This window comes from Helicoverpa armigera, chromosome 23, assembly GCF_030705265.1.
Source record: "Helicoverpa armigera isolate CAAS_96S chromosome 23, ASM3070526v1, whole genome shotgun sequence".
NCBI lineage: Eukaryota > Metazoa > Arthropoda > Insecta > Lepidoptera > Noctuidae > Helicoverpa > Helicoverpa armigera.
In genome coordinates, this window is record NC_087142.1 from 5,263,735 (window position 1) to 5,291,591 (window position 27,857).

Consider the following 27,857-nt stretch of genomic DNA (forward strand, 5'->3'; position numbering starts at 1 on the left):
CGTCCAGAGGTGGTTAAAAATGAACTGATTTTAATTACACTTAAAACTCTGAAGAACTACTTAATTATCACGGGCGGTTTTAAACCACCTGAGCAAGTTAAAAAAGTAATCGAAAGTTTTCGTTCAAAAGCTGCACCGAAGTTTGCACCTGAATTCCTAATAAATAATGTCCGTTCAAGTATTCCTTGTTAAAAGTAGTCTATGAATTAAAATTCTTCGATGAAAAATTGATATTTCATAAAATAATAATTATTTTACATACCTAAGTAATACCTATGTAAAATAATTATTATTTTTATGAATATAAAATGTTAATATTACTCCCTTCTTCTTACAGTTCTTTGATATCTATCAGATTCATCACTAATCGCAGTAAGTTTTTATTTAAATAACATTTTTTAACCAAGTATTTTTAACAGTTCCTAACCATTGATATCATTTTGAATCCTAATATATTACAACAACTGAAAAATGTACTGAATGAAACATAAAAATAACCAGTCCATATTTAGCACTAGCAAGAACATACTAAATTAGAGACCTCTTCACACACAGCAAACAATCTGAATATAACTACTTCAATACAAGAATACCTTCTGTTTAAAAGATTATCCACAACTAGTACTTGGTTACTCGGTAGCTAAATCCAGCTACATTCAGGCTAGAACAGCTATACGCTCGGCTAGTCTGGGGTTGACAGCAAAAGGCATGATAAACGACTTGCAACTAGGTTTGTTACAGGCTCCGTACAGACTTACGGAAATAAGCACCTATAACGTGGCGTGTAATAGTGGAAAGGTAGACGTGTCTATAGATAGTATAAGTCTACACTAATGTTATTAAGCTTATTGAGCTGAAGACTTTGTTCACTTGAACGCGATTAAGGACTACTGGACCTCCTATAGGGTTAAATAGCCCATTTATCAAAGAATGTTAGCAATAGGTAAGTAACGTACAGGTTATTCGTTGCCCAAGATAGTGTAGGTGATATGCAGGACCATTAGCAGTTAGAAGTTTGATGAAAGATATCACAGATTGGTCTACCATACATACAAGAAAGCAATGATTCACATACGCATGAAGTTGACTAAAAGGAAGAACATATTCTTAGAACAAGACAGTCATACTTCTACGTATACCTAGTACACGGTGAGGTTTTAAAAACAAACAAGGGTTCGTCATAAGGAAAATGTGAGTTATGAACTCGTAAATGAAAGCCGCGTAGGTGCTTTTATGATGCAAACACAAAAATCCTCTGAATTAATACTATTCTTGACACAGTCACTTGCATCATATAGACATCAGGCAAAAAAAGCAAAGCAGAAAATTAGGCAATTCACTTTCTTTTAAATTCCAAAAAAAAAATTCGAGTCCAAAAACTTGTCTCAAAATTGTACGTATACCACACAAAACCTAAAAACAATAGACCTCAAAATTCCAAAGACCTCAAGACACAAACAAGAGAGAACAAAACACAAAACAGTGTAAACCTCATTGTTGTATTTACTTTATTCAGCCAACGGCTAATACCTCTATCATCACCCAAAAGGGTTACAATACAGAGCTGATCTACGTCGGATGATCTTCGCGAATTAATCGTAAAGGCGTTCGCGAACCGTGACAATGACGAATGTCCCGTTTTCGCGAAAACCGTAATCTCGGTAAGGCGCGGCTTAAAGCTTAGGGAGCAGTGACGTGCTCGAATGTGGGAAGTGTTGGGCTTTTAAGTCGGCTTTTAGACGGATTTTGTATTGTTATGACGGCTACTGTAGTCCGTGTGGTTTATATTCTGTTTGTTTAGTTTTGAGGAAGTTTCTTTTGTGTTTTAATTAAGTTTAAAGCAAGGGATTTAAGATGACATTCAAAAGTAATTTTAACAATTATTTCAAAACATCTATAGGACCTTATTGAACAACGGAACTGCATAGCTTCCGGGTTGAAATACTTACTTTTTTGCTATTAATTCTCCCCAAAGTTATTTCAACTTTCAAGATTTATGTTTGTATTATTGCTTTAAAACTTTAACCACCTCGGAAGGAGGAATCGATTTAAATATAATCTTGCTAGATTTTTTACCTTTCATATATACATGTACTTATATACCTACTTATATACTGAATAATATTGAATGCATTCCGCTGTTCTCAAGGCCGTAACCTCAGGGGGCAGCGTGTACTGCCACAGAAATAGAATCATTGTGCGAATGTAGATGCTTTCACATAAGTACACCACTCGAAACCGCGCCAAAAGGAAGTTCGAAGTTCCTCCGTGCTATGTTATGTGTTACCTTTGCTGCAAAGATATACATAATATAATTCATTTTTAACCGACTTCCCAAAAAGGGATTTTTTAGGATAACCAACCATCCTAGGTGGTCATCAAGTAAGTCATATTTATTTTGAATGCAGCTGATTCTTTGGTTTAACTTAAACCTTTCTATCCAGCGTGACTACTTAAACCCTGGATAAAAAGACTGTATGCGCCCAAAGATGGCAAGCGTATCTAAAAGATTTTATATCCGCTTGCATATTTTACAACTCAATTTTACTTCTGTAACAAGAGTCAAACTATCATAAAATCAGTTAAAATGACAAGGTAATAAAATAAGCATACACGCCACCGTTAATTTCCAACAACAAAATTGATAAAAACAAATTGAATTTCAGGCGATTATTATTGACGCAATATAAAAACTACTGAACCAAAGTTAATTAAATTTTTATGGGACCGAGTCGCGGCTCATAAATTGATTTATTACAGCAACATTTTACCCTTTGTATTAAACAAGGAAATTGATATACAAAGTTGCTTATTTATATGCCATTAGGCGGTAAAGCTTTTCAAGTTGTTCTAGGTAGAGTAAAGGCTAGCGCACATAGGCGGCAATGGCAACGAGTCGGAATAAATTCTTACAATGTTAACAAGATAGTTAGAAATAAGTATATGGGTGTCTGAGCTATGTAGCTACAACTGAATTTACCTGAATGTAGTAACATGCAATTATTACCAGTTTATAAATACAAGCCAGATATATGTAGATCCATACCAGATTTAAAGTCTGACCGTTTTTTTGTGCTGTTATTGTTTGCTGTCAGTCAGTACAAATAACGGCATTTTCCTTTGAAAACTGACGGCTGCCAACTGCACAAAACCTTTCGGTTGTCCTATAAAAGCATAAAATGTTACTTTTCAAATTTTTTTGAATCTTCCATTTAACTTTAACATATTATGTCTTAAAGTAGAGCCATTAAAGCTTTTCCGTGAGACATACCTACTTCATATTTCACTTAACACAATTCCTCGCTATGACCGATCATGTGCACTAGCCCTTAGTCAATAAGCTGATATGAAATAATAAAAGACAAGACGTTTAAAGACATTACAGACTGTGTTCTTGACTATGTTCTTCGAATATGGTTTATTGAGTTATTTTCAGCATAATAAATATACTATTTGCGTGTTTATTTTTGTCTTTAATGCTTCAAGATTTTTTTATTGTGGCCCGGGTAACTTTGTTGAGGAGGTCAGACAGACAGTCGTTCCTTGTAAAACACTGGTACTCAGCTTCATCCGGTAAGACGGGAAGCCGACTCCAACATAGTTGAGAAAAGGCTCGGGAACTGATGACTTCATTATTTTTTTATTGGCTACCTAAGTACCTGTACGTACACGCCTACCTCAATCGAAGGTGAATTGGTGAAATGTTAATTTTAACGGTAAATATGGCTAGTTTTAAGTTCAAATACAGAATTTAAGCACACCATATTATCTCTAAAATTACCTTTAAACTTTCAACAGGGCAGTGTATAACAAATTCATAGCTTTACATTTAATATGAACATCACCAGTGTATCCGATACGATGCTTCCTAAAGGTCAGGTCGACAGAATAATGACGGGCCATGTTATATCAAGTGTCCCGAAGTACTCGTATAATTTATAGCTATAACTTTGAGTCTGTATAGCAACTTAGAAATTTTATTATACCCATAATACGAGTACATATTATAAAGGTGAAAGCATATGTGTAGATTTGTTTGTTACTTCTTCGCACATAAACAGCTGCACTCATTTTGACGGCATGGCGGATGCTCAGACGCCCTTTACGTACCAGGGCCGCGGTAACTCTTTCGAACAATCCCGCAGCCACGATAAGCCTTAGCCCAGGTGGGCCCTGCTAGCATCTAGGCAATCCTGGTTAGAAAATATATCTAACCAAGCCAACTTCTTTGTAGAGGCCGGAAAATAGTCGAATAAAAAGAAAATATTTTCAGCAATAAACCTGTTCAATGGTTGATCATAAAAAACTAAGTGAAATGGAACCTCTTTTCAAAGTTTTCCTTTTTAAATTAAACAATCCTTTGTGTAAAGGCTTTTTGCTAAATAACTTACTAGCCCGATGGATACTTGTTAAGTTTTTCGGCCTTAAATGAATAAAATATTTCAGTACCTTAGTAGGTACAAGTTATTTGTGAAAAATGTTTCTAAAGATTTTGAGTAGGTAGTTCTGGTCATTTTAGTACATAGTTAAATTCTACATTGCTTTCAGATAAGTGGATTTTATTGGTTGACTGAAGACGTAGGGATGACAGAAAACAATTGAAATAATGACACTTTTGACCGCGATATTTCGTCGTTCAAAAATTTGTCGCGCGTAAAAAAACCGATCGAGAAACCCGGGGTGTGTAACCGCTGTCAAGAAAAATTGCATCTCAGGTACAATATCTCTTTTCGTCACATGTTAAATTTATTTTTGTTGGAGTTAGATATAATGCAAATGCACGATGTTATTTCTTTTACCATTACCTCCGGCAAAATATATCCGTATTTATGTTGGTTATATAAACATTCAAATATACCCCAGTTACGTACATTACACAGTAACACGGTACGATATTACAATTAATGTACCAAATTATGGGGTAAAAGGGGTAATCCATTGGGGACTGATCGGAACGCTTCCCCGAATCATAGGTAATAATCATTGATTTTACCCAGAATTACTGTAAATGTTTAGTGTATGTACAAACAAATGTTTGTTGGTACTGCAAAATTAAATGACAAAGGATTTTGAAATTGTTCAGGCGATAAATTAGATGTTAAACATTGTGTGTGACACTATTTTATTTATTGGTTAAATATTGTTTATATTGTTGTATTACTAGCTATTTTTTTACTTTATTTCTGGTTATTTTATAAGTGTGGTGAAAAAAACTAGCAATAATTTTGGGGGATGCAAAGGACTAGACAAAATTGAAGAAATTATTTATGGATTTTGCAAAGCTTAATTACTTTCTGGGAATGTTACTAATAAACATAAAGTTATTGAATGATACCTTTATCGCAGAGCCCAACAAACAAAAAATGATTCCTGTTCATTATATTAGTTTAGATATAGTTAATAGACAAACGCAGTCAATAATACAACTTAGATTTGTGTCCCCTGCATGTGATATTAAGTTAGTTATGATTTCAAAACTTAGACTTCAAACGCAATGTCGTAACTACTAACAATGAACAATGTTACAACAACAAATACAACAACTATGAAGAGATATCTACTAATATTATAAAGCTGAACAGTTTGTTTTTAGTTCGAATTGAAAAAAATATTTCAGGGTCAGATAGCCCATTTATGAGACTCGGCCATTTTGGCTATTAGGCAGCAGAATTGAACTACTGGACCGAAGGGACACCGATCTAACGAGCATTTTGATTTAAAAACCGGACAAAAGTGACAATTATTAATTTCTGTAAATGCCATTTAAAATGTCATTTTATTGCACCTGAGTAGTGACACTACCGTAAACCGGTCCTACCTCGGACCAGTCCCCTCCGCACTCCCCGTTCAGTTAGTCGGAAACTAGTCATTGTTTAGTACGCACGTCTACTTTCACGATTCGCACTATTGTTTTCGAACTTGCATTTGGTTTAAAAAGTGGTTAGAAGTCAATAGTGTTAAGTTTTAACCATGGAGTCTCAAGAACAAGGTATGTACTTAGTTTTAATGCATTTTATCCTTAACCCTAGATAGATAACCATATTTCACTGTACACTAAAGATAACCATACGTCGATTCGACGTGCGAATGTTTGAGTGAGCATATTTTGGATTATGTATATACTATGTTTATAAATGTGATACTATGTTTTAATATCTTTAATTATATGTTGATAAAATGAAAAACATTAGGGTTTATTTATATTTTTATTAGAAAAAAAAATTAAGTACAAAACAAGATAATTCTTAGTTTTCGAAACATAAACGTTTAGCAATCTTTCCATAAGTCTTATAATTTATTGTGTAAACTTTTAAAAATCATTTTTTTTTTAATCTCTAGAATATAAAAAATTAAAGTAAATAATTTTTTTTAATCATTTTAGCATGCAAGGCACTTAGGGCAGGCGCTAGACTTGTGCTCTCCACAAATGGGATTTTAGCAGCTGTCGGACATTGTCTTTGTCATCCTTCTACTTTTTGAAGAATAAAAGGCACAATATTTCCTTTTTTTTAGCTCAGGTATACCTTCATGTTGTGTGGGAGGTTTGGCTGGTCTTTTTGGCAGTATACTACTATTTATTTCTTTGATATTTATCGGCAAAGTGACCATTTTACGCCTTGTCTACATCCATGGGGTCATCAGGCTACCGCTGAGTTTCTTCATAAAATCTCTACGTCCCAACGGTTTTTCTTTCTTACAAATCATATTATCAGCAGCAGATACTCTGCCACGTGTTCTGCCTTACTCGCCGTCCAACGATGATCGCTTTTGCCACTGAGAATTTGACGCCATGGCATGACGATACAACTCGGCATAGTTAGCGAAGCACTTTCAGAAATTTCAGGGTTATTTTGAGACATGTCTTCAGTGTTTACCTTCACTGGTGCACTGTCTTCAAAGTCTTCTGCATCACTCTGTACTTCATCTTCTAATAAACAGTCTTCAGTTTCACTGTCCGACCCCTCAATCTCTAAATCGCTTGTTTCAAGCAACAACCGACAGGTTGCTGCATCGTCTGCACGGTTTCGTGACGTCATAATGATATTTTTATTGTGGCCTATAACAAGTAAAAAAAAACGAATAAAAAACATGTATATTTATTCTCAAAAAAAGACAATAACACATTTTCCCAGAAACAAAAAAACTAACACTAAAGATAACCATACGTCACTTCGACGTACGGTAGGTAAGTATTGACGAAAGTATTGCACTTACCGGGGCGATATGGGTATATCCTACAAGCTCCGACGGCCGACTGAGTTGACAGGAACGGGCAGGATAATAACGCGAAAAACAAATGAGTTATAACGATTTTTCAAAATCGATTACGTCGTTTCGACGTAGGTTATCTATCTAGGGTTAATACAATTGACTATATTATAGTTTTAGAGCCACCATCTATAGAGGAGGAAAAAAAGAAAAAATCATGTATTTTTTTTTACAAATTAGTACATTTGTAATAGTACCGAGTCAGATCGAGCTATTTGTATATCTTTGTGGTAAAATGTAGAGTTTTACCTCATCAAAACAGTAACAACATTTACCACATCATTCCACGACTCCAAAAAATTGTACTTTTAATCTTTAATAGATTTTTTAACAGTTTAGCACTGTCGTTTTTTTTTGCAGATTCAACATCATATTTTCGAGGATACAATGTAACCAGGATGTGGTCAACAGGCTTCTCCTCACATCAGATCCATACATAAGTTGTGTACGGAAACGTAAACCGAGCAAAAGCCAACCTTTCATGAGTGAAACTATAGAATTGTCCTAGGCAGAAGAACTGGACACAGAAATAGACCAATCAACTTCGAGCCTTGTTTACTCAGATGACTTAGAATAAGATCCATCAGAATTAAATAATTCGTGTTTTTTTTTTTTTTTTTTTCATAAAAATTAGCGGTTTTGTGTATTTTACGTATTTTTATTCATTTTAGGTAAGTGCGAATTGTTGTGTTGTTGTTTTCAAAGTGCTGATTAATTTTATCCGATGTAAAAAACAAAATGCTCGATATATTCATTGTTTTTAAAGTGTTAATAATTTTGTCCGGTTTTGAAAGCAAAATGCTCGTTAGTGCGATGGGACAGATCCGAAGCTTGAAAAGGGTATAGGATAGATACTTTTTATCCAGGTGCGGGAAGTAGGTAAGTACCCGCGTCATGCTGACAAACCACCACAAGCATTATACATATAAAAATCACTGACGGAAGCTATTAGTTTGTATATAAATAGATACCTGGCTAACAATGGCTAACGTAAGGTTTTTCTTTGTTTTCATTTTAAAAATAGAATGTTTACACAAATCTGCCAGTGATTACCACCAAACACACAAACTCCTAAAAGGTTATACTTTTTGCCAATAAAAAGCGAGGTATTTGCACCAGCATCAGATTTACACGGAGAAGTGAGAGGAGGCCTGTGCCCAGCAGTGGGACGATAAATAGGCTGTAACTAACTAACTAACAGATTTACACTTCAAAGCAAGTGTATGTCCATATTAACCATCGGTTCTTCCCAAACAACTGCATCCATCTCTTTCGTGCTAACCGCGTTAAAGTGAGATGAAAAACTAAAGTCGACACCATAGAGAGTGGTATGGATCCACTATCCTGAAACAATTTGAGATAAAAGGTTGGTTGCAACCACGGAATAAGGAAAGATGAGCGGATATACCATAAGGAAAGTAGGTCAGGTGCCTTCTTCTAGATCAAAAAGGTACGGCGAGCATGATCAAAAAAATCAGTTAGGAGTGAACTAACGAGGCGTTCGGGTTCTTTAAGACATCTGCCAACGATTTTTGGTATTTCCAAAATTGTTGCGTCCAAAAAAGGCGTATATGGGCAAAGACAGCGTTCCTCGTTCCCCGAACACCCGAATTTTTGCGCGGTACATTCGTAGGAGATTTTGCGTTATGACATCTCCGCTAGTCATTTTGTATGCCGTGGCTGGTTGGAACTTAAAACCCCATTGTTTTTATGCGGTTTGGGAAAACAAAGATATGGACGTAGTGGACGCTATTGGTTTTACCAATCGATGGATGAAACGTTTTAGTTTGATTGAGGAAACAATGGTTTAGTGAATGAAATGACAGTATTTTTGGTAGAACTATATTTGGTAATATAAAGTTTATTTATGACACAACTGACTTCTGCCCGTGTCATGAGGGAACTTCTCATTGTACTTAGATAAAAATTTGCCTATTTCTTTTCTCAGACTTCAGGCTTGTTGTATGCCAATTGTGTATAAATGGTTCAGTAGTAGTCATTTGGAGTGAAAGTGTTTAAAAAGTTATTCAAAGTTTCCTGTAGAAACGACTACAATCTTGAAGTTTACCTACTATGTAACAAGAAGAATTATATATTCAAAAATACCAAATTTTGTACCAAATTCGTAACAATCTTACACTCCCATTCGGAGTCTACTAACATCTGTAACGCCATAGACAGGACAAGACCGACTTTAATTTACCGAACACACAGACAGATATCCGCTTTTACGTTTAAATCCTAAACGAATGGCAAACCGCGTTCCCCAGTAATGAAGTCGGACGGAAACCCGGACAAATAACATTACCCGTTAGTATATAGAGATTTACGAGACAACGACACGGGAACGATATTTTGTAAACATGTCCTGTTGGTGTGCTGGTGTGTTGTGTTGACAAAGAATTCGGATTAAAAACGGCTGTTTTGGCAAATTGGCGGTTTTTTGTTGTTGGTAAGTAGGTAAAGAAGCGCTTGACTGTCTCACCTAGGTACCCTAGGGTCACAGTTCAACTCGCTGTAACAGAAAATCAATCCAAAAAATAAAGTTGATTGTCGTTTAAGTATCTACCTAAAAATATATATACTACTAAATAATTATTCGCTTAATTTATTTTTGTCTGTTTCTAAAAATAAGTTAACAATAAATAGCCTTTCAACAAATAATGTAATAATATGTTTGTGTTATTAATTTGTTGACATAGATAACCATGCTGTACATTGTTTCTGTCAGCATTCAAATCATGTGGGCTTTAGGTATAACAATATGGAAGCATATATACAATTATTTAAATATAGTGTGTATGTTGTATAAAATAAACGCAAATAAAAACAATTATTTAAATCTAACATAGTTATTTTTTTTATTTTGTAATTAATTATTTATTAAAAACCATTGCTAAAACATTTAAGTACAAGTTACAAAATCCAAAATAGCCAGTTCGCCGTCATGGGCTGGCCGCCATATTGAATGTATAATGACGTTACTTAGACATGAATTGTCATCAGAACTTAGAGCGTATGCAAAATTTCATCCTAATCGAAGACCGGGAAGTGGGTTTTTTACACACATAGTTAGTTACAAGTGAAGCTAATAATAAGCGTGTTAAAAAAAGGCTGTTAAAAACTTATTTTGATATTTCGACAAAAATATCTCACATCACAGACTACATGAAACCAACCTTTTTTTACCTAAACCCTTAGTTATCTAAATACATAGGCGACTAACAAACAAAAGGTAGAGGTAGATCCCGAATGTTCTGCAGTTGACAGTCTTGTACGTAGCAATGACAGTGGGACGAGGCAAAGGGGAACGTGGAAAGACTAGGAACGAGGAACGAATTGCAGGAACCTAATTCCTTGTAGCTAATATTATTAATTGTTGTGAAATTCGTGGAAAAGTCAAGAATGTTAAGGTGTAATCAATTCCTTTTACCTCTTGTAACGGGGCGAAAAATAAAGGTAAGGTATGAATAATATAATTGGTAAATAAGAAAATATGTACACAGTGCTGGATTGACTATACATAACTATAATAAAAGCAACTAGTTTTAATTCATCGGTTCCAAAAGTTATACATGCCAAGCTGACTTATCTATTTGGCAGTTTCACACCTCTTAAGCAAGAAGTTATCTAACTTTTGGGATTTGAGAGCACTTTCTTAATCCAGCACTAAGTACATATCCTTCTTACTTTACGTGTTTTTTGCACGATGAAAAGACCAAACCGTAAATCATCCACGTTCCGAATTCAAAACGGCAATAGCCCCTCATCCGTAGGTGTCGATTTAGCAACACGCAGCATACCCTAATCACACTTAACCCTACGCTGCCGTAGTTTATTCGCCGTAAAGATTTTTACAACCGTCGATCACCAACGGTCGCTAGGACCCCGACCTATCGCCGATGGCCAATAAACCTTCAAGCTGGATTTCAATGAAGACCGGCACATATTGGCTCTTACTACAATCTAAACGGGATTTCGCGTTCTCTAACACCAAAATCGTCGTTTGATGAACGATGTAACTCATCCGATGCTACAATTTCGCACTGCGATTTTTTTTCGCAATAACAGTTTGGTCCGATTGACCATAGGGACGCTATTGCTATCTGTAATATCTGGTAATAACAAAATCCCTGAGGGTCAAATGTTGTACTTAATCTGTTATTTGGTACGTGGTTTCCTGTGAACAGTAAACACGACTGACGTGACAAATGGCAATAGTGAAAATATTTATTTATCGCAATAATAATAACATGAGGGGGAGTTTCCAAATGTTTCGCTAATAATACACTGGCCCCTCGGCCAATGTGCTATTTGGTTTATTACATTTCAGTTTTGATTTATCATTTTTTCGTGGGGCGTTTCGTACGGGATATGACATTTTTTCTAATAAATTGCGTGCGCTCAATCGAATTCTCTGGTTGCGCGAATGGAATTAAAATAAATAAATCTTGTCTGCACGTTACATGGATGTCTGTTGGGAATTGTGTGTGATGAAATGTTCAACTTGTATGAAAGTTACAAAACACACATGTTCATAGGTTTATTTAGGATAAATAAAATTATTTTTGTAATAACATTACGAATAAAAGCTAGAAGCTAATTATTTCTATGTTTTATGTATCGTGCCAGAAATCTTAATTATAATTTCTCGAAGCCAGTTATTCTGAAGGCTAAGGAGACTTTCTTGACGTTTCTCTGAAATCTTGAGTACTAACCAAATAAAGAATTACAATTGTCCTCAGGCACGGTGGAGTAATGACTTGCGCAAGACGGCTGGCAGGAGCTGGATGCGAGAAGCCGAAAATCGATCTCAGTGGCGTGTACTTGGAGAGGCCTATGTCCAGCAGTGGACTGCGATAGGCTGATGATGAAACAACTACAAGTTGTGTTACCTACATACATAGTTTATTTATTTTATATACGAGTATATCGACCTTAAAATTCTTCACAAATTAATACAGCACTATAAACTTTCACAAAGCAACAAAAGTGACATGAAGGCTCTAGTTTGTGACCGGACAAAGGCGATGATCCGTAAACTAGAGCACCATTTAATTCGGTACAGTAAGCGCCGGCTGATTGGAGATTACGAGTGGCTCGGGGTCTAAGAGACCCCGTCATTAATTCGACGTCCCGACACCCCGGCATTTACGGGTTAGATAATGTAGCTGTGACGGTTGGAATAAAGATTTGAATTTAATTTGTAGGGAAACAATAAAGGGTTTACTTCGTGTTGAGCAATAGCAGTAAATAAATTAAAATGCTATGTATTTAAAACCTTGAAAAATATACATGGCCATTTTTATTGATCGATTTATGACTGACTAGCTGTTTGCCACGGTTTCATCCGCTTAGAACTTCTCGTACCCGGATAAAATACGTTTAGCCTATGTTACTTGGGAATTTCGCTGTTTCGTTGTGTTCCGATAGTTCTAGAATTTTTAAAATATTTTCCATGGTTGTTGAAGCTTTTAGTGAACCTACAAATAAAAAAGTATTCTCTTTATTATATGAGTATGGATATTTTTTTTCATGCACAAGTTACTTATATATTTTTACTAAAGTCTTTGTCTACCCAATTAAAGCAAATGAAGCGATTCTAATTAAGTTGAAACTAATCTCGTTTGCTAGCTTGCAAACACAAATAAACAAAAATAAGAACATTCGAAGATCACCAGACCATTGGGCATCTCTGGGCTAATCAAAAGTTGTTCGAAACGGAGCATGGAGTAAAGAAAGATGAGCGGAGATGCCATAATGCAGGTAGGTCAGGCGCCTTCTTCTAGGTCAAATACGTATGGGCATGACCAAAATGATCAGTACGTGTGAACTAACGAGGAGTTCGGGTGCTTTGAGACATCTGTCAACGATTTTTGGTATTTTAATAAAAAAATATAGTTTAAAAAACTAAAAAACACGCTGCGCTAGTAACAGAACTCAGAGCGTGTGCAAAATTTCATGCTTGTCGAAGACCGGGAAGTGGATCAAATTAAGATTCCTAGATGTTCTTATATAAGTACATAGTTAGTTACAACTGAAGCTAATATAAGATTGTTAAAAATTATCGGGTCCAAAGAAGGCGTGTAATGGCGGAAACAGTTACGTCCCTGCTCACCCACATTTTGTCGCGCTACTTTCTTAGGAGATTCTTCGTTATGGCAGCTCCGCTAGTCATTTTGTTCTCCATGGAACGGAGGTAGATCTCAGTTTACCGAACTAACTAAAACTTACGATTAGTTCTTGTATTGTTCGGCCGCTTTGCCTATTGATCGATTGCATGGTTCAATTATTATTTGTATGTAGACGATATATTTGTTTAATCGATTGAAACGATTAATTAGGGATGTTTGTTGTTGGGTTGCTTTTGAATGAAAATAGACATGATATATGCTCTGATAGAACATTCACTGTATTTGAAATATTGACATAGGTCAATATTTCACATACAGTGAATTTGTTAAAAATGACTTTTTTTACTTACTCGAAGTAACGATAAAAATAAATAACAATTCAGGTTATCGTTTCAAATAACAAACAAGTCATGCAGCTAAAAGCTATTGCTTTTCCCATCATTTATATCGAGTTCAATGAACAGCAAAACTACAAAAATAAGAAAATCAATAATGGTTGCATAAAAAAAGCAAATTTTAAACATGGAACACTAAAAATTCATAGCAAACGCATGAAAAAGGTTGTTCGTCAGTGGCCAGTGCGATGTTTTGGCGCGAAATTCGTATTTCGAATGGGACGCTTTATTGCGCGTCACTTTGATGTGTCACTTCCTAGTGATTGCTGCGTTCCAATTGGAATTTTAAAAAGTTCGCACAAACAGATTGCATGATTTTGATGGCGTGGCCCGTTGTCTATGCTGTACAGGCTGTTTGTATTACATATGCAAACTTTTGTGGCCTATGTTTATATCCTTTACATTTATATAGTCAGTTCATACTATTTTTACTTATAGAAGAGGATTTAGTTACTGAAGTCATACAAAATCCATCTGCTAAAAAAAACTTCACTAATATTTAATCCTCCATTTCACAACTAACAAAAGTTCCATACTCCGCCAAAAATAGTGAAAAGAATAATCTTTCCATTGCGGACTTACGTAACGGACTTCCCTACTTAGATTACGTCACTTCGTCGTGCGGTTATTATTTTTTTAGTGTGGCAAGCTCTCATATTTCGTGAGGACGTGGAAATTCGCCGCTAACAGAGGACGGTTCATTAGAAACTCGTCAGAATTCTGCTCGCTCGCTCAGCTTAATTCTGTTAACTATTTTTGTGTCCAAGACCGAAACGACATTTTTAGAAGTCGCTCTCAGGACGGGTCCAGTTGCAGTTTTACTGTCAGGTTGTTTTGACACTATATATTTTTTTTAGTCTGTGGACCGCTCTATGCAATATTAATTAATATTAACTAAATAATTAGGAAATTCAATCAGATGAAATTAATTGATGAAGCCACATATAATTTAGCTACAATAATGTAATTTAATCAATGGCTAAAATGCAATTATTTTCAGTTCTTAAAATAATTTAACATAATCGTTTTAATTAAAGTTACAATGAACTGTAATTGCATTTATTAAAGTTCTAAAAACCTGTCTTATTAAGCAAAGTAGGTACCCAATTATTGATTCTAAAAATTCCTTAATAATGCGATTAAGAAGCTTCTACTTACTTATCAAGATTATTGTAACTTTATCATATGGATAAATCTAGATTAATATTATAAAGAGGAAAACTTTGTTTGTTTGGTTGTAATGGATAAACTCAAAAACTACTGGACCGATTTTAAATAATTTATTTTTATTATTATTCTTATTCTTTCACCATTAGAAAGCTATATTATCTGCGAGTAACATAGGCTATATATTATCCCGGTTCGGGCAGTAGCTCTCACGGTACGCGGGTGAAACCGCGGGAAAACGGCTAGTCGAATATATAATTCCAAATCCAAAAGAAAAAACTTGGTGCTTGGGCCACTAATTCCATTTTTTACTTAGCAACCCTAAAAACTCGAGCTGGGAACTCGGCATTCGCCCTAATTCACCTTACTCTTCATTTGGCCACAACTTTTGTTAAATAAAACCTTTTTCACGTACGCAGTGTTCGTACAGGATTTTTTTAATTATGAGTGTTCCGTGCATTCTCTGTATCCTTGGTTCTGTAATAAATTCGGCTTTGTTTATGTAAATGTGCAGACGGATTCTTAATTCTTTTTTTTTTAACAATAGATGTTGTGTTAATTTAGATCTTTGGTTGCTTGACTTTTATATTACCTACCTTTTAAAATTGTTTGTATAGAATAGTCTTTCTTTTCGTTTTTGTTATATTTCAATTGACAGAATAGTTAAGATTTTCAATCTAAAAAACAAAAGACAAGTTGTGTAAAAAATAACTTGGAACGTGAGATTTCAGTTATCCCAGTATTCAAAAAAAAAGTAGGTACAACTAGGTGACATCTAAGTTTTACAAACAAACTGGAATTTGTGGTGTCATAATTTTTGTGCGTTTAAAATATTTAAACATTTTTAAATAAAAGCTAGGAAAGTGGTTGTGTAGTTTTGACACCGGTTAAAACAATGCATAAAATAAATATTTGCTTTGCTTGGGACTTTTCACATTATAATTTAAATTTTGTTTAACTAAAAGTCGAGGAATTTCAACAGAAATTAGATTCGTAATTCACATATTTTCTCTGTATTAACTCTAGGTTTTCATGTACTCTAATTTTAAGATACTATTTTGGTTTTGCAGAGAATGAAATTTTAATATTCTATTGTTTACGAAATCATTTACGATTTTATCATTGTATTATTTATTCAAAAAAATATTTCTTGACAGCCAAGATTCGAAATTCAATAACCCATTTAAAAATAAAAAAACAGACCCAATTAAAAACAAAAACGTTCTGGAACGTTCGAATCGTTAATTCAAAAATTCGCTGGCGGGCTATCGGCACATCTGTTATTGTCTTACTCGAGGCCAGTACTTTGGCATCAGCTCTCGTCTCCCGTACAAACTTTCTACGTTACCGTTGATCATAAAAAGGAATGAGACTGGTTGAGAAAGAGGGGGTTCGGAGTGGGGGAGGCAATCTGCTGTAGGTACTAGGTGAACAATGTCATTGGTTACAACTCTTGAGTATTTTCCAATTTGTACCGGTTTATCGATTTGATGCTCACTTTTTTACTTGTAGTGTTTAAAAATGTCACAAATTTATATTAGTGTAAATACTACCCTTTCTTTTTGATTTCTGGAACTGTCTGCACTAGTTTTTAAATTCACAAGGCAATTAAAAGCAACTGGGACTGAGGCTGTAGAAATATGTCATTGGTATTTAACGAAATATATGTATGAATCTAACTAGTTTATGCTTACCTGGTAGGTATATTACTATGTATTGGTCCTTGATTACTCAAGGACCAATACATAGTAGAACCTGCATAACTTGGTAACTTAGCAAGTAAATTGCAAGACAAGCATACTTACACTTAAGGTTGAACTTACTCTGTCTTGTCATGTAACATACGATGCATTAATGAAAAATTGACGATATCTGGCGACAATTGGATCTCTCTGTATTTAAGTTACACACGCTACACTTATTTTTAGCTTAAACTAAGTCTGCACTGAACACAGTCCTGTTTCACCAGGCCTGTGTAAAACTGCTTACCACTGAGTGACAGGAATCGTTGCTAAATATAGGACAGACGAACGTGCAGTCGCCGTCATTAAAGGATGAAAAACTATGGACAAAAGCGAGGTTTCGCACAGGATAGACATAGGCCTCTTTCCGTGTTGTATGACAATACATGAGTATTTTGAGAATCCCTTGTAAAATAACTTTAATTTTGTAGGTATAAATGTATTTAGACAGTAGTAGGACAAAAAATGCTATTGAAAACAACGTATGTACAAAACCTTCCTCTTAGCAGACCTAAAAGGTATCTGGATATTAATGTATTTTGAAGTAATTTTCTGACTTCCGGGCATCTAATATTTATGTTTTTCCACCTAAAATAAATCATTGCTTAATGATACATTTTAGGTATATAAATTCACCACCGTCAGCCATGACATAATACGCAAACGGCGACCATTCAACATGTCAGCCAAAGTCACGGGCAATAGCCATACCAGACATTACCAGAACATTCTAGTTCACAGGCCACTGCATCACGATTATTGCAGTAATCCAAACGTTACTAGTATAATACTGTCAAATGGCGAGGCATTCCCCTCCCCATTCCCCTTTATTGTTGTACCAGCAACGAGCGTTCGTCGTAAATTAGCAGGATTATATCACAATATTGCTGGCTTAACAGCTGTTAGTTGCAACATGTTTGTTCAAGAAAAATATTGTTAAGTACAATGTTTTCGTTTATTTCCTTGGGTTGGCAATTGTTTCTTCTGAGGATAATGGGTTTCGGAAATTGTCGAACTGTCATATTTGAAATGATATACCAAGGGTCCCGCAAGATTGTTTGATGTTGTAACTATTTAAAAACTGGGTTCGTATTATTTACTCTTGTCTGTATGGATTCTGAAGATATACCTTACCTTACCTAATCTGCTGAACAAAATCCAAAATATAATTACAAAATACCAATTAAGTAGGTTAATGTAATCAGTAATTTATTTCTGTAAACCTAAAAATGGTTTCATAATACAGAAACAAATTATTATGGTGTCTTTACCCAAGGAGACGTAACTTTTTCAAAACTTGTCTCTACATCTACATCAAGACTAACTAAGTAATTAAACTTAAAATACCATAACACTAACTACCAACGCGAGCTAAGAAAGCACTTAAAATATACATCTCACATGATTATCATAAAAACTAACTCCCACTTCGCGAAAGTTCGCGAATTCGCATCCCCACTCTAAGGGAAGTCGTTATAGTTCGAAAGTCGTCGAAAGTTTGCGAAACACCGATTATCGTTTCACCATGGGTATGTAGGTAGTATACTTTTGTACCCAAAAGAGTCTGATTGATAGAAATGTGATTTTTTTCACTTATAAGTTTGTAAGTTACCTATTTGTGGGGTTCTTGAGTTATAATTGGGTAACTTTGAAGGGTTAATCTTTTGGGATAACAACGTATAATAAGATATGAATAGATAGCAATTTAAATAGATAAACTTTTGACTAGATATTTCACACATTAGTATCCTGATTTTGAAAAAAAATCGAGCTGCAGGAGATGCATGCTGATAAAATGGCATACAAAGGTTGCTTACTGATCCATGATGAACCGCTTATATAGCCAAATTAACTATACCTAGAATTTCTGTCCCAAAGTACCAAATAACAAAATATCTTGGAATAAGTTAATCCAACCAAACGTTCAATTGAACCGATCGAAAACAACACCACTCTCTTTGGAAACATAAAAAAACAACAGCCAATCGCATTTGAATACAGAATCGATAGAAACATCAATAATACTCGAATACCCTTGCAATCATGGAGAAAGGAAAGATATGTAGAGATGCCATAAGGAACGTAGGTCAGGCGCCTGCTTATAGGTCAAGCAACATAGGGTGAGTGTGATCAGTGTCTAGAACTAACGTGGCGTCGAAGTACGTTGTAAAATCAAAACCAATTTGTCAATGGTTCGTCTTAGTTGATTGTTGATTCTAAAATAATGGGCGAGTTCTAAAGAAGGTGTGCAGGGGCAGGGGCTAGTAGGTAACGTAACTCGTCCCCGGAACACCCGCGTTTTGGCGCGTTACTTTCTTAGGAGATTTCTTGCATTAAGACAAATATTTTTTTATAGGGAATCATCAAGAACAGAAATCTGTATGTTTGAACTCATCGCATGACGAGAACGCATCGTGTCATCGTGCGATCGCTGTCAATTGGGACGACGTCTTGCTGACTAAAACCCACCATGTTTCTTTTTAAGCCCTTTTGTACCAGGGCCACGGTAACTCTTTCAAACAATCCCGCAGCCCGCGATATGAGATCTCCGCTAGTCATTTCATTCTCCATGTTTGCAATCGATGGAATTCGATAGGAAAAGGCGAGCTACCCCTATCATTTGATCCCCATAAATATCGGGGTGGTCCCAAAGGTACGGTGTATTGTATGACAGTGAGTTTTCGGGAATCGTTTGACAGTTCGCAAGTTTTACAATGTGAGATATTTTGGGTGAGTGTGTGCCTTTTTGCTGTCGAGTTATGAAAGGTTTTGTGTGTATTTGTGTGTGTCTGGGAAATTAAAATGAAACTAGTAACTAGTTATACTGTTAGTTGTTAGCTAGGAAGAATTTTTACTCTTAAAATGGACCCATGGATTAAAGTTACACCGATAATTTAAAGGAATAACGAATAAAATAGATAAATCAACTATTCAATAAAAGGGATAGTTATTGGTTCTGGTCCTAGTATTTACTTAATCATATACAGATAAAAGCTTATGTACCCGATCCTTCCAAAAAATTAAAGCAAAATATTTTCGCCCTATCCAACTAATTAGAATTGTTTTGGTATCTCCCTAAGGTAACCTGTCATTGGACGTAACTACTTCCCTAATTTCTATTTAGTAGTTAATAAAAATCTGGAAATTTACGTAGATATAGATTTATTTGATATTTTATTAAATTCAACGTTCGTACACCTTATTAGAAAAATACGTGTAGGCTTACCTTGATTAAATTCAATGAATATAATTACCATGACGATCAGTGATCATATAAAAATAACCAAGTTGACCACAAGCAACTACCAAAATTGTTTTCTACTTACAAAAACCATATCATAGAATCAAAATAACCAATTAACCGCCAACACGATGATTCTGATCATACACTTAACTCGTTAAGAATCATAACCATAACATAACCCTTAACTTGCTGATACAGGCTCATATTCCCCAATCGTCGTCGATTCAACCCTCAAACGCCGCGGTAAGAGAATACTTACATGCTCAGGGTATAAATTAGAGTAATTTTCGGTATTTCTTTTCTCTTCAAAGATAATGGGCTCCCCTCTAGTGGGATATAACGAAGCTCCCCGGGATATTCGTCCCGGGAAATTGTGCGGGACTTTACCAAACGGTTTTTTATTCTGAAATCGAAAACATTAGGCCTTAATCGCTTAACGAGTGGTATTTTGGATATCCTCGAGGGAACGCCTTTTGTGGATAGACTTGAGATAGGATAACTGTTTGGGTGTATGAACTGTTTTTGTAATGAAGGTTCGTTCGATTTCTTTTTGTATACTGTAAGTAAAAAAAGAGAATACTCTCAAAACGTTCGTAGGTACCTATTTGTGTGGTCTGGATGGGAAAAAGAAGAAGCTTCGGCTGAAAATTACGACCTGGTTGGAGTTAATAGATTTTTTGTCGGAACTCTTTTAGAACTAATGGACCAATTATTTATATATTGATGTAGGTATATGTATATATATTCTGCTGTTCAAGTAGTAACTATAATAAAACGTACAACTTATTATGAAGACACTTGCGCAAATACCCAATATGCCAAAACATCTGTATTCATATTTTATTGTAATAATGACTCCAAAATTTTCTTTTCATGAAATTCAAGGACAAATAAAGTGAACCGACTACCTCAACAGACTTTCTTCAACAAATCATCATCTACCTAGCCTTTTCCCAACAAATATTACAGAAAAAATGTGTAAGTCGTCATTATAAGTGATGCTTATCGAAAAACACGGCACATAATTGGACAACGCCGCGGTCACAACTTGATAAATGACCTGGACTATTGCCAGATAACAGGCCGATACATATTTGTTATAGTTCACAACGTTATTGCATTTTTACTTACGAAAAAACCGTATTTCCGTGTTGCAAAACTTTATTATGAAACTACTTACGCTGGATTTCAATAACTTATCATCATCTGTTGATTTAATATTAGAGATTGAATTTTAACATTCATCATCATCATCAGCCTATCGCAGTCCACTGCACATAGGCCTCTTCATGTGCACGCCACTGAGATCGATTTTCGGGGTCTCGCATCTAGCTCCTGCCAGCCGTCTTTTGACATTAGCTCCATATACTTAAATTATTTATGTCAAACAATCTATAATCGCAAAAAAGCGAATAGATAGGGAATAGAAATCAGGCATTATTTCATAGATTTCCAGTAGTTTTTAGATGTCCAATTCACATCTACATATATCTTCATTCGATATTTAAAAAAATAAAAGCATATTTTCATACTTAGAACGCCTTCAACCGTCACCCAAAAATAAATCCCTCTTCAAAATTCAATTTACAAAAATTCTAACCCTCTGCCAAGTACGTTCCACAAAGGATTACCTATAAAGAATCTTTCCACGTTTGAGATCAGCGCATTTTAAAATCGCATAATGTACTGAACTGCACGTGGACACACTAGTTTGGTTGAACGAAGAGAGCCTTTCGCTGTACCAACGCTGTAAAGAAAGAATTTTACGGTCTGCGGGCCAGTGAGAGGGTTAAGAGGGAAGGGTAGATGAAAGACGTATATATCCTTATTTGCCGGGACGTGACCGCAACCATGCATTCTAAAAGGTTCTCTAAAGTGAATTAACTAAGAATTTATTTAATTAATTATGTTAAACAGCTAATGTAGTAACGTTTGCTTCCGAGGAGGTAATTTTAATTATATGAGTTTGCCAGCTGCGGTAGTGAGCTTGCGTGACGTAATTTTTAATCTTCTGGCTTTAGAAAAACTTAGCTTTTACTAAGTTAACGTTTAGACAAGTAAACTTGCTAAAGATTTATCGGTAAAAGAGCTTTTATATCAGTAAAAAGGTCATTCACATATCTCTGAATTTCGAATACCGAGCGACATTTTCGTCGACCTATATCCGTATGAAGTAAACAAGCAATAAACTTGAATATTTTATTAAATAAAACTCAACAATGATTTCACAAATAACATAAAATGAAACAATATTATTATTGTTACAACTTAAGGACCATGCATCTATTTTATTTGTTATGGAAGAGACAAGAAACTTTATTAAACACACTTCTGATTGTATAATGCGGTTATTTGTAGCTTTAATTAAATAGATAACGTAATATTTAGGCTAAGTACATTAATAAAGCAACACGTGCACCAACTAATGTACATAAAACGTTCTTTTTTAACAAAAGACGCAATGTATCATGTGTACACACTACTATTACAATTAATTTAATTTCGCTTACTAATATTGTTTAACGAAAACAAAAAATAATTTCGCTCCATTTAAAATTCTAATTTTCAATCAACCCTAAATAAGTTTTAACTTCAAACAACGAACATAACTGCTCAGTTTAAAATTAGAAACTTAATTTCGAATTGCAAATAAATTAGAATTTTTAGTTAACAAAACAATTTTAATTTTCGAACAATATAAATAAATGCTAATTGTAATATTATACTTAATTTTGAAGTACTTAATTAGTACGAAATAAAGCAGAAATGCATTGGTGTTGTTTTAAGTTATAGAGCTAAGACTAGCGACATTCATGTCTCCGTTGACTAGGTTAGAAAAAATCAATAATATAAAAGATCTATCACATAAAAATATCGCGCAGTCCCTCAATACAAGAGATACAAATAAGACGACAAAGATAAATACTTGAAAACATGCATTTAGTACGTATAACAAGGCCCGTGGCAAACAGTATTTACATTATATGAAAGTGAAAATTAATTACAGAGAAGACAGATTTTAAAGATCCTAACTTACAATTTACAGCACCTCTCAATCGATTCGTTTCGACCTATACACGACACTTAATACCTTTCACTTCATCAATAATCGCTATGAATTCGGTCTAAAGAATTTTAGGATTATCTAGAAGGACTTTAGCCTACCTACAGCTGTCATAATCACATTCCTCAATTTACATAAATAGAACATTTCTTACAAACGATGTATAAACCTTTTGATAAAATTAATATTTATAAGGAGGCTTAAAATTAAAGTTAGTCCTAATTATTTCAGTTTTCTGTGCCAGTGATCCATTGCAGGTACTTGAAGGATCGGGACTGGAGGGGGCTGGCTCGGGCTTCCCTATGCGCGCGCGGCTGGTAAGATGTCGGTTGCTCTCTGAAAATAGCGAACATTCAAGTTATTTTGAGAAAACGTATCGGTTTTCAACAATGACAGCTATTTGAAGGAATGTGGCATCTTTAGCAACAAAACCTCGACTTTACAAAATGACGAATACGTTTTAGCTAATAATAAGTTTTCAGAATGTTTATGACGCATTCATTTGCAAATTCATTTCCTGCAGTTTGCTTAAAGCTAGTTAAATTAAAATCGAGAAAACGAAATTCATCCGACAATATAAATATTTTGACAAATCTATTGTCCTTACCTTGGTTCAGCTGAGGCACGGGCATGATACGCGGGCACGTTCGGGTTGTGGTAGCCGGCGACCGGCGTGGTCAGCGTGTGCGCCTGCACGGGCGGGTGCTCCGCCGGCGAGTGGTAGCTGCTGGGGTTGTACCGGTCCACCGACACACCTCGGCTCCTTTCAGGAATCGGCGAGTCCAAGCTCTTGCCAATAGTACTCAAAGGCCTGCCCCTACCCAATGTGTTGGTCTTCGGCCATTCTTGCGACACGTACTCTGATTCGAAACTCCTTTCGCGCCAAGAACGTGGTCGCAGTGTTTGGCTCCAAGTCGGGGTCGGAGTATACTGTACGGACGGATTCTTTGCATACTTAGCATCTGTTTCCCATGGGGGCTGAACGGTGGTCTGTTCAGTTGTTGTAGTGGTCTGAGAAGTCTTCTCAGTGAACTCCCTAAGCTCCCTGCGCCATTGAGGCTCAACCTCCTCCGAAGGTTCGTTGTTATCGTAGTAGTACTGGGGAGACGGGTCGGGCTGTGGTTGATACTTCGTCTCCGTCGGGATGTAAGTCGACTCCGGTACAGTGATGTACCGCCTCTCATACTCGCTGTAGTAAGTCTTGCGTCCTGGTGTTCTTGGAGGCTCTGAGACAGAAGCAGACCTAACAAATGATTGGTTGGGAGCCGGCGGTATGTAGGCGATTGGGGGATTTTTGGTGAATTTGGAAGACGGAGGTTTCCAGCCTGAAGTGGGAGCGGGAGTGTACGATTGAGTTTGGGGTTGTGGTGCTGGTTGATAGTAAACTGTAGAAGTGTTGCTGACAGATGTGTAACTGCTGTCCTGCTCCCATGGGGGCGGGACGTATCCTGAGGAGTATTGCTGTGGAGTTTTATTGTAGCTGTCTGATGTGTCTTTGCTTAGGTAAGAGTATTGAGTGGATTGTGAAGTGTTTTGTTCAGTGTTAGATGTCCATTTAGGTGTAGGTGTGTATGTGGAGTAACTTGTTGGTGCCCTTTCGGGAGCGGGTTCTGAGTAAGAGTGTTGGTACTGAGGCTGAGGCGTGTGGGATGGTTGGTATTGGGGTTGAGGAGTGAGGGGCGATTGATACTGAGGCTGGGGAGTGGGGGAAGGCTGGTATTGGGGCTGGGGTGGTGGGGGCTGGTATTGCTGTTGAGGCTGGTACTGAGGCTGTGGCTGGTATGGCTGCTGTACTTGAGGTTGGGACTTTGGTTGAGCCCAAGGCTGACTAGCGGGTGTAGGAGTAGACGACACATTATTATAAATGAGATTCTGCTGGTTCGTCTGTTTGTACCACTGCTGGTCGCTGGCAATGGAGCTGGGTTTCACATTACTAACAGTGAGGACCTCTGCCCTGGGTTCATCTTGATATTGCGGCTGCTCTTGAGGCTGGTTACCATATTGGTAAATATCTGAGGGCATTTGACGTTCCATGCTCAATCTCTCTAAGAGAAGACTGTGACGTCTTTCAGTGGTAGGTTCTGGTTGATACGAAGGTTGGTAAGGTCTCGAGGGTAAAGGCGAAGTAGAAATTCTATCTAAACTAGGAGGTGGGAAATAAGTCTTGACAGTAGGGATACCTTGTTGAGTCAAATTCTCGTAATTATGATCTAAAATTTTGGTGGTACGGTTCACTGTCACAATATTTTCGATTTTGTTGTACTCCGTTTGAGTACTCAGACCACTCTTAGGATCTATTGTGCTTCTAATAATTTCAGTGTTCTCTGTGTGTGTTTTAGATATAATTGGTGAACTTCCGATTGGCTTTATCTCGACGTCTTCAACTTTTTCTAGAGGGATGGAGGGTTCTCTAATAGGTATCTTGTATTCTGCTTGAGGTGCTGGTTCTGGTTTTTCTTCTTTCGGCTGCGGTTTTGGTTCCTCGGGTTGGGCAACTTCTACCTTAATAACCTTCTCTTCGGGTTCTTTTGGTGGTTCCTTTGGCTCTTCAGCAGGTTCCTCTGAGGCAACTTCTTTCTCCTCATCATCTTTGGTCTCCGTAACTTCAGTCTCTTGATTCTTTCTTCTTCTTTTCTCTTCTTCTTCTTCTTCGATTGATGAGGATGATGATTCTTCTTCGATTTCCTTCGACGAACGATGGATTCTGGCCTGAAACTCTTTTCGACTTCAACTTCCTTCTTGCTCTTCTATCTATGACTGTTCTTCGAGATCTTGAACAACTTTTTAGTTGTTGATTTGACCTCTTCCGTTTTACAACTTTGCTTTCCTGGCCATTTTCTTTCGGTGCAGCAACTGTTGCTGTCACTGTCGTAGTTTCAGGTTCCTCCACCTCTTCCTGAACCTCTTCTACCTCAGCTTGTTCCTCCTCCTCCTCTTCCACAACTTCCTCTTCAGAATCTGCCTCTTTCGGAATAATTGTAGTTTCTGTCTTTGTTTTTATTTCTGTCCTTCCATCGATTGTTGTTTTTGTTGTAGTCGTTTTGACTTCTTCAACTGAGCCATCAGGCAGAATTTTCTTAACTACTTCTACTTTGGTCTCGGTTTTAGCTGCAGATTTCTTCGTCGGTAATTTCACAGTCATTTCAGCCTCTACGCTTGCTTCGTCTCCGTTCTGGTTTCCATTTTGCTCTTCTACTTTGTTTTCTTTCTTAACTTGTTTCTTTACCACTTTGACTTCTCTCTGAAATCAAATGAATGCATAATTTAGAGAGAACATTTTTCAACTTGCCCAGTACTTATTTCGTATGAATACATACATTAGATACGTAACAACAAATAAATACATAAATATTGTGTATTTGTGTATATGTATGATAAAATACAAATTGTAAAAAATAAATTAAATACGAATAAATAAAACATTGAAACTCACAACGAGTACGTTAGTATGTTTGCTATAGTTCCGTAATGTTGTATAGTAAGTATGTATAACAGACAACGAAAACACACATGTAAATATAGACATAATAAGTATACAGTAATTTTAATTGAACCTGTTCATTTTCAGTTCCCGCATTGTCTTCAAGAGGCTTTGTAACGGGTGATGCCAATATAGGTGGAATGGTCACTTCAGTTAACGGTTCTATAGTTAAATCTAAACTTGTGTCAACACTTTCAGTTTTAGGAAGTATGTCTTTGTCTTCACTTATTTTCAGCTCGGGTAGCTGTTCAGTAGCACTAGAAATCTTCGATGGAGCGCGTAAGTACTCTGCATCATAACTGATTTCTGGCAGCAGTGGTGCTGTGTATCCATCACTGCCGTAACTCACTCTCGGTGAGGTGTAAGTGCTCACGGGCGGCGGCGGCGAGCTGTACTCGTACATAGACGCGGGTCTGTTATTGTTTACCTGCGGGTACGTTGGCGTATATTTATTATTGTTATTAAATGGTTCACTACTTTCCACTTTATTTACAAACGGAGGCGCAACTCTTTGTACTGGAGCCTCTCTTTGGTCAGGGTGACTCCTAGTTCTAAGTAATGACTTTGGATTCGCAGGTAAATTAAACGTTGGAAACACTTGAACTGGCAAACAATTAAAGTTCGGCAGAGCGACTGGAGCTGAAGGATTCGATTGTGAATGAACTGATTGTAGTGGCACTTCGGGGACGCCTTGATTCATTGCATTCCTCATTAGCCGTTTCGCCATCCGCTCGGACTTGATCTCCGAGAGATCGAGCCCGCCCGGAGTGTAGGTGAATGGCTTGCGGTCGCGGCTCATCGCGCCGTGTAGCGCTGACGGTGGATTCATATCGCTGAAATAAGTTTCGTACATTACTCTAAATCTCCATACATCATAAAGTTTACGATATAATATTATAATGTGACTTTTTAAACGATAAAAGCTCGGGACGCGATTTGGCAAATTGACAAAACCGAAGAAAATAGATACGAGGTACTCACGAGGTCTGATGTTCACCACAAATGTTACATGTACTTCCTGCGCTGCAGTGAACTACAGATCTTGTACGCGTATTTGTTTATCCAGTGAACATATTTATATCTGACACTGAAGGCAACACTTGTCATAGATCAATTTTCACATCACAACTTTCGGGAGACGGATCACTTATTTTTGTGACAGAACATGCAGATATTAATCTGGTCGCAGCGGTTAAATATAGCGCGGGAGTAGTAAATGAGCCGGTACATTTGAATCCGGGAGGTGGTGCGCGCGGTCGGCGCGTACGCCGCCTGCCGCCTACTGCCGTCTGCTCGCCGCCGCCATGTATTTTCGTACCGACCCCAATAACGGGCGCCTCGTCTACAATTTGTCTTGAGCA

The 27,857-nt window shown here is 36.5% G+C and overlaps 2 protein-coding genes across 2 annotated transcripts in view; both read right to left on the reverse strand.

Moving 5' to 3' along the window:
• LOC110380730 (uncharacterized) overlaps positions 1 to 27,857 on the reverse strand; it is a 222,030-nt gene that overhangs the window by 95,480 nt on the left and 98,693 nt on the right. The window lies entirely within an intron of this gene.
• On the reverse strand, positions 22,137 to 27,809 carry LOC110380728 (histone acetyltransferase KAT6A). The gene is made up of 5 exons (XM_064040941.1): positions 27,478 to 27,809; positions 26,570 to 27,329; positions 25,759 to 26,256; positions 23,623 to 25,700; positions 22,137 to 23,351 (listed from the first exon to the last, which is right to left on the reverse strand). Exons 2-5 carry the CDS (start codon positions 27,323 to 27,325, stop codon positions 23,243 to 23,245), a joined length of 3,441 nt encoding a protein of 1,146 aa, XP_063897011.1. The 5' UTR covers positions 27,326 to 27,329; positions 27,478 to 27,809; the 3' UTR covers positions 22,137 to 23,242.